This window comes from Anarrhichthys ocellatus, unplaced genomic scaffold, assembly GCF_004355925.1.
Source record: "Anarrhichthys ocellatus isolate YVR2014 unplaced genomic scaffold, GSC_Weel_1.0 scaffold25, whole genome shotgun sequence".
Lineage (NCBI taxonomy): Eukaryota > Metazoa > Chordata > Actinopteri > Perciformes > Anarhichadidae > Anarrhichthys > Anarrhichthys ocellatus.
The window spans coordinates 2,973,511-2,984,250 of NW_022280055.1; the positions used below are offsets into that span (position 1 = coordinate 2,973,511).

The 10,740-nt window shown below is 41.6% G+C and overlaps 1 protein-coding gene across 9 annotated transcripts in view; it reads left to right on the plus strand.

The window, feature by feature from the left end:
* LOC116391296 (dystrobrevin beta-like) overlaps positions 1 to 10,740 on the plus strand; it is a 25,188-nt gene that overhangs the window by 4,449 nt on the left and 9,999 nt on the right. For 5 of the 9 annotated variants that reach the window (XM_031861738.1, XM_031861741.1, XM_031861743.1 and 2 more), the window contains exons 2-12: positions 1,608 to 1,658; positions 3,857 to 3,948; positions 4,123 to 4,203; positions 4,327 to 4,540; positions 4,629 to 4,714; positions 5,900 to 6,054; positions 6,204 to 6,303; positions 6,420 to 6,586; positions 7,865 to 7,989; positions 9,050 to 9,121; positions 9,851 to 9,928. In XM_031861738.1, coding sequence (XP_031717598.1) covers positions 3,858 to 3,948; positions 4,123 to 4,203; positions 4,327 to 4,540; positions 4,629 to 4,714; positions 5,900 to 6,054; positions 6,204 to 6,303; positions 6,420 to 6,586; positions 7,865 to 7,989; positions 9,050 to 9,121; positions 9,851 to 9,928 — 1,169 coding nt within the window. In that variant the 5' untranslated portion in view covers positions 1,608 to 1,658; position 3,857. The remainder of the gene's footprint in view (positions 1 to 1,607; positions 1,659 to 3,856; positions 3,949 to 4,122; positions 4,204 to 4,326; positions 4,541 to 4,628; positions 4,715 to 5,899; positions 6,055 to 6,203; positions 6,304 to 6,419; positions 6,587 to 7,864; positions 7,990 to 9,049; positions 9,122 to 9,850; positions 9,929 to 10,740) is intronic. The other 4 variants (XM_031861744.1, XM_031861746.1, XM_031861745.1 and 1 more) reach the window with 2 other exon arrangements.

Sequence of the window (10,740 nt, forward strand, 5' to 3'; positions counted from 1 at the left end):
CACACACACACACACAATCACACAAACACCGTGTAGTGAGGAGAGAGAAGAAGTAAAGGTTGATGAGACTCAACATCACACAGTCACGCATGATTACTTGAGTATCTGTGTGTGTGTAATGTGTGTAATGTGCAGTACTTATCCAGGTAACATGAATAAATAACATTGATAATTTAGACTATAAAATGCCAGAAAATAGTGACAATAAAATTACCCAGAGCCCAAAGGGACATCTTCAAGCACCTTCAATGCCAATGTGATTTTCTGTACAGATCCCAAACCAATATTATTTGTTACATCTTAGTTTAGAGAAAATAACACTTTCTATATTACACACACACACATCCTACGTCTGAATCACCAACTAGTGTGATTCTGGGTGACATGTTGTGATGATACAGCAGGTAATAGAGTGACAGGTCTCACTGTGACGATTAACATCATGTGTGGCTTTTATGGTGAGTAACCAGATGTGAACAGGAACGTGTTGTTCTTGTAGCGGTCCAGTGATAAAGTGATAGAAAAAAACAGCACGTTTTAAGTCAGCTGTTGGCGAAAAGTGTAGCATAGCATTGTGTCACTGCTGTGTGTGTGTTGTGGCATTTGAGTTTCCATACAGTGAAATTTGTGTGTGTGTGTGTATCAGTTGTCTGTCTGTCATGCGTGTGACACCTGCTGACAGGATGTAACCGTCTGCCTCTTGCAGTTTGTCTTGACTGGTATTCAGGCCGGATGTCGTTCTTTTGTTTTTTGTCTGTGCGTTCACGCTCATTCGTTTAAAGCCACGCGCGTGAATTCAGAAATATAACGCTAATGCGGATGCTCCGCGTTTTGTGGTCGTCGTATCCACGAGGTTTGAGTTAGACTGTATTTGTGGGACAATGTTTAGATTCTTTGTTGTGTTGCTGACTGCTGCCTTGAGAGCCTAACGACTTGTCAGTGTGTAAATTCATTATTTTTTGTTTGGGGAATATTTTGCTGGCACTTGGCTGCTTTTCAGCCTATTTTTGAGCAAAACAGTGAAGGATTTTATTACATTTTTTTTACAAATGGTCATAATTTGTTTCCAGCTTTACAAGAATATATTCAGAGCATGTGTCAAGAAGAAGCACTTGACTTTCATTGACTTTACATTTAAAATAATGGTGTGTTAAGCAGCCACATGAATTGACGTCAGTCGACTGAGTACTGTGTGCTGTGTTGCAATCCGATGGCCTTGTTTTGACAACAAGAGCGTCACACACTACCGGTAAAGGACTTTAAATCAGAAGAACCTGCAATACACCGCTCATAAAATGAGTAATTTATTCAACATAACATATAAAAATGCACTGATAAAGGATGTTCAGTTGTTTTAAGGCGGCCTACGATCAGAGAGGATCCTTCATCGTATCAGCAGTGACTACAGATGAAAGAAAGTATTTTATTTATTTATAACATAATAAAAAGGACAATTTTGCAAACATGTGCAGAGATGCAGGAGAGAGTACCTCACTGGTTGTGTTTAGCGTCCTCTGTTGTCCCCAAAGAGCTTTTGACATTATTGTCTACAGACTGAAAAGACTTTTCAAATTGTCTTTCTCTCTCTCTCTCTGTCTCTCTGCTAGACGTCCCTTATTGAGGCTCCTCTGTCCTGTGTGACCCCCTGACACAGAGAGGTAGGACCACACACACACACACACACACACACACACACACACACACACACTGCCTATTAGGGGTAAATGGAAGCATTCCGCTGTGTTTTCTGAGCCCCTATCTTACGGCAGAAGTTAGTGCGTCCTCTGTGCGTACTCAGGGCAGTGTGTGCTGTTTGTGTGTTTGTTTCCGTAAAGCTCAGCAAATGTCAGCCATAATAAAACACCATGGTGCAACAGCAGCGCGCACCGCCACCCACACAAACACAGAGAAGCGACACACATGCAGTCGGCTGTATGCACCTCTCCAGCTCCAAACCCTTCTCTTTCTTCCCCTCCCCCCCGTCTATACTTTACTTTCTATAGCTGAGCTCCTGAAGTTTGACTTTCTGTGGCTTGAAGTACTTTCCATGAATTTGACTTTATCTATATTTGGCCTATGTTTTATTGTTTTGAGTGAATGTTGGTCAGGCTGCTACAGGTGTGCCATTCATTAATGAAGCAGGGATCTAGGTAAAAGCCTATTTTATTTGGATCCAGCCCGTGTGACCAACCTTTGTACTTGGACCCAGTGATTGGGAAAACGGCAGCCAAGCTGTTGCTGGCCCTCTGACATAGTTGGGGGTAATTGCTGGAAGGATAATTATATCTGTGATGATTTAAAGCTTTCAGAGTTAAAATAGAAAGCAAACCTCACAGACCAAATGTTCCTCCGTGTCAGCTATACACAGACAGACAGACAGACACACAGACAGACATGGTGTAGTTATCACTAAGGCCAGGCTGGAAATAACGATTTGCTCACTGCGGGAGTCCAGTGTGGTAACTGGTGAACATTTTTTCAAGCAAAAACATTTAATAGTTACAGCTTCTTAAATGTGAGGTTTTGCTGCTTGATATTATGTAATTGTAGTCTGAATATCTTTCTAATGTGGACTGTTGACACCACCTTAGCTTTTACTAAATTGTGATGTATTTTTCCTGACATTTCACTCACAAAACGATGTGTCAAATATCTACTCTGTGCTCGATGCGCCCTAATGCACCGTCACTTGCTGTCCTGATGTCCTGATGGATCTGTGGATTCCAGTTGTTGTCAAATATCTTTCATGTTTTTCCGGTTTGAGCAAGGTCACGGTGGAACTTACTGTCGGGTTACAAAGACAAAGGTGGTCTAGTGTGTTTCTGGAGTCTTACTTAAGGGCACTTTGAAGTAATGACATGACTGTTCCTGTAAGGTGTCAAGAGAGAAAGAAGAAAGTTACACTTGACTAGCTGGCATGAGCAGCCTTTAGAGTGTACAGCTGTATAAAGATGGGAATGTAAGAGAGAGAGTGTGTGTGAGAGAGAGAGAGAGAGAAAGTGAATGAAAGGAGGAATCCTTCTTTTGTCTGGATGAAGCATGAAGTCTCCTGGGAAGCTTTCAAATCCTCTCTGGAATGTGTGTGTGTGTGTGTGTGTGTGTTGGGGGTTGGCTTGTCACCACATTTATACAAGGAATGCAGATATGTGTGTGTGTGTCTCTGCGTGTTTCAGTTCTGTGGTGTAGTATGACTGTTACCATGGCGACTGATGTCCTCGGGCGTTTTTCTGTGTCAGCTGACAGCAGAGCCATGAGTGACAGCTAACTTTATTTAATCCTTAAAAAAAAACACGAAATAATGGCCGGCAGCAGCTCAGTCCGTGGAGATTTTGGCTGGTTCAACTCCCCCCCTCCCTCTTTGATTTACATTTACATTCCTTCCTCCATCCTTTCTTCTTTCTTTCTTTCTCTCTCTTACAGTCCCCCCCCCCCCCCTCCCTTTATCTCTGTGCCCTTGTTAAGTGGTCTGAATGCCAGGCTACGGATCACATTTCCTCAGCTGCTCTCATTAATGTGTTTATTTACCAAGCTGAACTTGACTCTGAGCCGCCGCCTCTAGTTTGTTTGTGTGTGTGTCGGTATGCATACAGTAGTCCTGTGTGGTACACTTCAACAGTGCCTGCTTTGCCCGAGTAGTTTCCGTCCAACGAGTCTCTAATGGGGTTCCTATCTAAGGTTCATCTGAATTTTAAGTTACTTTTTTAAATGTAGAGCAAATCAGATCCACCAGAAACATTTCAGACGACATTACAAACAACAAACAGTTCACATGGTCCCTTTACAAACAGTTTCATGATGTTTTTCAAGGCCTTTAAAAGGAAACCCAGGTGCTGAGTTTTGCTGCTGTTTTGTGCAGGATGGTGATGGAGGAGGGGGGGCAGAGAGACAGAGGGAGGGGGACTCCAGCAACAGTGGAAGCAGAGCGGAGACAGATCCTCGTAGAGCTTGGTGAGTGACCTTTGACCCCGAGGTGGATTTTCCTCTCCTTCAGTGTTTTTGGCTCCAGTACTTTCAAATGTGTAACTCCATCCCCAGCATGCAGAAGAACGATGTGTATTTATCTCCAACACGGACTCATAATCAACCAAGCTTGAACATGTTTTCTTCTTCTTCTTGTCACAGGGGAGCAGAACTTGGATGCCATTTGTCTCTCCACGTATCGAACGGCCTGCAAGCTCAGATTCATACAGAAGAGATGCAACTGTAAGTCTTCCATGTTCTCCTTTAGCATCAGTTTAAAGTGTCAATACAGAGATTTTCTGTCAAATAAGTTTGAGGTATACAAGCTTCTCTACGTGACACATATCTTGACTGCTCTCGTTCCAGTGCATCTGATCGATATATTCAATGTGATCGAGGCGGTGCGGGACGCTGGTCTGAACACCGTAGAGCTGAACGCCGGCATCTCCGTGACCCGACTGGAGAACCTGGTGTCCTCCCTGTTCAACCAGCTGAGCAAGCGCCTGCCCACCACGCACACCATCAACCCGCGAGAGAGCGCCGTCCTGTTAGTCGAATTCCTGCTGACCGCCATTGACAGGTAGCTAGTTTTTTTTATTAAAAAGGCTTTAAATACAAGTGAATGTGACATGTGCTGTGCTATAGTGTCCTATGTGTTTGTTTCTTAGTGAGCCTGACAGCCGTCTGACGGTGCTCTCTGTGAAGGCGATGCTGGCCACACTGTGTGGAGGGAAACTGCTAGATAAGCTCCGCTGTGAGTACCAAACGATACCATCACGACTCACGTGGAACCTGTTGCAGATACATTATCTTAGATTTATTAGAAATACTTTAAACGCTCCCCAGAAAACGGCCATGAACATGTAGGCTTCAGTTGTAAAACATAGACTGTAAGAAGAAGTGGACGTAGTCACCGTGACGCCACCCATTGGTTTGTGGACTAAAGGTTTGAAGCCTTTGAGTTCGTCATTTTGGCCGTCGCCATCTTGGTTGTTTGCAACCAGAAGTGACACGAGATGGAAGCTCAGTAGAACCGATCGCTGAATAAGACGTTTGTAGTTAAAATGTTACACGTGGTAGCGACCTGTCAATCACAAGGTAGCCCCGCCCTAAAGCACACCCTGCTTTATGATTTATTTGACTCTAAATGGGACCATAGTTTCCTAAATGAACATCATGCTGCATTGAAGAAGACTTGAAACCAGAGACTGAGAAAATAAACTCATGTTTACAATGTTTACAATGTTTACTGAGGTAACAAATCAAGTAAGAAGTAGGGTCATCATCTCATAGACCTCCATATAATCTGACCTCTTTTTGCAAACAGAGGAGTCGACCCCTTGTGGTTATTAGAAAGAATGCAAATTTAAGACACTTCTTTACTGGCTTCTCTTTACAGAACAGGAAGTTGCCACCTGGTGTAAACACATGTATAGAAATAGTGTTCATGATAGGCCAACAGGACCAAGAGTATACATTTTGTATCTGTATCATTTGTATTTATTCATATATCACGGACTGTGCACTTCTACTTAATTAGTTTTACTGCATTTATGTCTTAATAACTTTATTTACAATCTCAATCTTTCAGTGGGAATTTCAGCATGTATGGAGGTATATATATTCACGTCACATATCTGCCACCGTTTGGACAATGCAGGTCAATGCTACTGTTTGCTTATGTTAATTTACCTGAACTTTTATTAATCATGGTGTGGTGACAGGAATATGTTTTTAAAAAAAGTCCTATTATGGAGATTCACCTCTGGTCTCGGGACCAAAAGCTTGTGCACAAAAGGTCGACCATTAAAATGTAGGTTAAGAGTTAATTTGGGGTTATGAATTGGCACATGTAAGACATAGTCATGGTTTGGGCCGTTTCTTCAAGAAATTAATCTAATCTAATGCTTTACTATTTTTTGTTTGTGTGTGTGTGTAGATGTGTTTTCTCAGGTATCTGACTCCAGCGGCGTGCTGGTACAGTCCAAGTTTGATGGTTTTCTGAGGGAGGCTCTCAAGCTGCCCACCGCTGCACATGAAGGGCCATCCTTTGGCTACACACAGACCTCAGCACGCTCATGCTTCCCACAACAGGTACGCTCACACACCTCAACCACCCCATTCATCTGTCCTTTGTTATATACATTTATTTCAGTAATAACAGCATTACAGGATTATAATTGTATTTAATATTCTGTGTTCCTGATGAGTTTTGTCTTCTGTAATTGTTGTTGTTGATGTAGAAGAGGGTGATGCTCAACATGTTCCTGGACATTGTGGCTGACCCTCCTCAGTGTCTTGTCTGGCTGCCTCTCATGCACCGCATGGCCAACGTGGAGCATGGTACACACACACACACACACACGCACACACACAAACACACACACACAAACATAGATGTAAGTTAAATGCAATTATCTGTGACAGATACTGCCTTCTCTCTCTCCTCTCTGTCTCAGTCTACCATCCCGTGTCGTGCTCCTACTGCCGTGTCAACGCTATGGCGGGCTTCCGCTATCACTGCCTCCGTTGCCGTGGTTATCAGCTCTGCCAGAACTGCTTCTGGCACGGCAACGTCAGCGGCTCTCATAGCAACCAGCATCAGATGAAGGAGCACTCGTCCTGGGTGAGTCACTGTGTGATTACCCATTCATCACACCAGGGGGCACTCTGTGTGTGTGTGTGAGTGTGTGTGTGTGTGTGTGTGTGTGTGTGGACCTCCATCTTTGTGAGGACCATAATGAATTTTAGAGCTTACAGTGGGGCGCTTAGAAACTAAGACACAACACGACATTTCATCTGGTCCTCACTTCTTCAAAAAGCTGTTTCGATGGTTAAAACTTGGTTTTGAATTGAGACAGTCTGGTTTAAAACAGGTTTAACTATAAAAACACACAACAGATCATCACAACGTATTCAAAACCTGCAAATCTTCCTTGATAACTCCGGACAGGTGTATTTCAATGCAAATATTGTCAGCCTTTTTGCTCATTGTGATGTATTTATTTCCAAAAATCTGAAATGCCTCAATCCCATAATATTATAGTAATATTCCAAAAACTAGCTTAAAGGTGAAAATGTTTGCAATAGAGAACAGATGTATTAATAGATGGAAACATGGTTGAATTATTTATCACCCAGGCTTGGCATAATTTGTCATATTGATGTTTCAGGGATAAATCTCTTTGTTGGTGCAGATCCTGCCAGTCCAACAGCATCTTTTCTTCACGGGACACTCATCCTAATAATCCTCTGCAGACTTTGCAAATCATTTCCAGCAGGCTTTAGTTTTGGGCTCCATTTTATTGTCATCTCATCTGCTTCACTTCGCCACACTTAACACTGAAAATACACGGTTACATCGTCTTTCCCGCATGTTTCTATGTGGTTTGCAGCATACAAAATAAAATCAGAAACTGATATTTGGCAAGAATTGTTTGGTCTGCAATCAAAGTTGTTTTAACGTGATACAAGTGTGCCATAAACAATTCATCCTCGCCGGATAAAATGCACAACAGAGATTAAGTTGTCGTCATTCCCTCCAATCTCTCAGCCAACTGTTTGTTTATTTATTTGCATTCGCTCTTCTTTTTGGGGTCGATAGAAATAGATTACTACAACAATTTCACACGATTATATAAATAAGTGAAAGTAAATTACATGCATATTCATGTACATATGTACATACATAATACAAGTTAAGATATGATATATTTTGTATGTGTTTTCATAGCAGTTTATCAGCCGCGTGTCTTAAGAACTGTTTTTATCCATGGAGTTCTTCCTGCTCTTTACTGTAGTTAACACTGCTGCAGAACAACAACACAAAGTCACACAGCTTTTGAATGTCGACCAGATATTTGTGTCTGTATTTATTTATGTGTGTGTGTGTGTGTGTGTGTAGAAGTCGCCGGCGTCAAAGCTTGGCCGAGCCCTGAGCAGGACTCTGGGCTGTGTGTCGTCCAGAGAGCCCCCTCATCCTATTTACCCAGAGGAACCTGAGAGGACGCTCAACCTCTCCAACATCGTGTAAGACCTCACAACACGCACACACACTAAAGCTTTGTTTATACTCACTTGTGGCACCATAGTGAGCATGCAAAAAGTCTTTCATGCTCAATGTGCTGTTCGTTGAATTATTCTCCGAAACACCAGAGGGCGTATAAACAAAATGTTCTGCGAAGAAGCAAGAAGACAACGAGTGTAACCGGAAAAACGGCATAAACCAACCTCCTCAATTTATTCTGTAAACTCATATCTCATGTTTATCGACAACTTTATTGCCTTTATACAAACCCTGTAAAGAAAGAAGTCAAGTAAAGCAACAAACGTTGAATTTCCTGTAAACAATTTAATGTTAATGTTCAGTCAGACAGTTGAAGGGTTTTTGTTGAAGCTCTAATGGGAATGTTAACACTTCCCTCTAAAGAATGGTAACTGCATCACAGAAAGTGAAACTACCATGTCGCAGAAACTCGGCCTAAAATAACATTTTGCCGTGTTATCGCCGGTACAGTCACATGTAAACAAAAACTTCAGATAACACGAAAGTCCCACCTCTAGAACGAAACACTTTGGTTGCTCCGCCCCTTGCGGTGGATCCACATTGTTTGATTTTCCAAACATCGGCAGACTGGGTCATTACGGACCTCCAAGCACTGGTAGCAGACAGAGACTTAGCACTTAGCACGGAGTGAGTATGTTTATTCTAATGTTGCTGTGTCAGGTTTTATAACTCTCACAAACTTTAATTTTTCTGAATTTCTATCATTTCGCTGTTTTTTGGGATCTGCATTCATTCTCTCTCTCTCTCTCTCTCTCTGTCTCTCTCTCTCTCTCTCTCTGGTGATCTTTGCCCTGTCTGTGTTTGCTCAGACTAGTACAACTCACTGTTGCATGACTGCACTCAAAAGCACGTGAGAGAGTGTGAGGTGCAAGAATGTGTGTTTTCTGACAGGCAGGACTTTGTATTTTAATGATTCAATGTTTTTATCATTACTCTGTGTTTACACTGTTGGTAATATGGGTCTGATACGTGTGTGTGTGTGTGTGTGTGTGTGTGTGTGTGTGTGTGTGTGTGTGTGTGCAGCCCCGCTCGCCCCATTGGAAACACCACTGACGCCATGTTGCTGTCCACATCAGTGCCCGAGTCCTCCAAAAGGTAAAAACTGACATGAAGATTAGAAAAACTCCCAGTTAACAGGTTGTTGTTATATTTTTTTGTTCTCAGTGATTAGAAGTTTGCAATGTTTCTGGAGTTTAAAGCTGCAGGTTAAATGGGTAATAACTTACCTCTGTCAGCATAAATTAGTTTTTAATAGCTTGCTTCGTTCCCTTGTTCCTTCTAAATGACTGCTTTCTCAGCACGAACTTTACATCAATTAGCGATTTTATTTCACTGATTAGATTTGATGAAAATAAAATGTAGGCGTCTTATGCAGCAATTAATTACAAGAAGAGGTAAAGCTAAAAACATTGTAAGCTTTTAAGTTGTGTGGATTTGCTAGTTTTCTTTCATTTACGTGATGGTAAATTCAATGTTTTGGACTGTTCCTCTGATAAAATGAGACATTTAAAGACGTCACCTTTGAACTGTGATGGGCACTTTTTCTATGGTGGCTGAGAGAGCTCAAAAATAATGCTGCAATCTAAGAAAACATACATTTCATTGCAGTGCGTTGACCACTTGGTAACAGTACTTTTCACTTCTTTTCTGACATTTTATGTAGCAAATGGTTAATTGGAAAAACTGTTGGTACATTGATTGTACATATTTGTTATTTGCAGCCCAACAGTGAACTGAGAATTGAACAGTTGGCATTTAAAAAGAAAAAAAAATACATCAGCAGAAATGTGTACATTAAATATCGACATAACGTCTCTCATCCAGTTTGGCAGCCGCTCGGCGCATGAACGAGGAACACGCTCTGATCGCTGCGTATGTGAATCGCCTCCAGAGCAGCCCATGGTGAGAGTGAAGTACAGTAAGACCGTGACTTAGTCAACACGTATCCGGTGGAGTTTATTACCTTTTATTGCGAACAACAAAGATCAAGTAAAAACAAAATAAATCTACGTGTAAATCATTTTACAGGTTGTTTACTTTATATGCATTAAAAACAATAAGCCAACAACGTTAACATTCAATAGCCAGTCATGTGTTAAAGTTCAAACGCAGAACGTCCCACCTGCTACTTGAACATCATCTCTGTGTCCAGCATCCTTTTAGCGTTAGCGTTAGCGACCAGGAGTATGCTTCTAGCACTTAGTGAAAAGCTTCATTTTCCAGAGTGAGGTTAATTGATGATTGATGACTGACATGATACTCATATTTGTTATATAATCGTGAAACATCTCACAAAACCAGAGCTTGAATTTAACTGTTTTCTGAAGGAAATATTTGTCCCCATGATCGGATTTTAGGGTCATTTTGGGTTCTTTTTGGAGATAGACACACAGTAGATTCATATTGTTCCTTTACAAAGTTTTTTTGTATTATTGCTTCAAACTGTTTGTGTTCAGGGCTGTTTGATCAGAGAGCAGAATGTACTATAAAGTGTTGCTCTGTATAGTGCAGGCTCCCATTGTCATCTACAGTGGCTCACAGGGGACATTTGACATTTGATTTCATTCTGTATGTGAATATTTGACAACTCAAGAAAAAAGGACACTCTGAAACCTGCAAACATTATTCCTCACTAAGATGTTGTTTATGTTGCTGATTTCATTGCTCTGTGTGTGTGTGTGTGTGTGTGTGTGTGTGTGTGTGTGTGTGTGTGT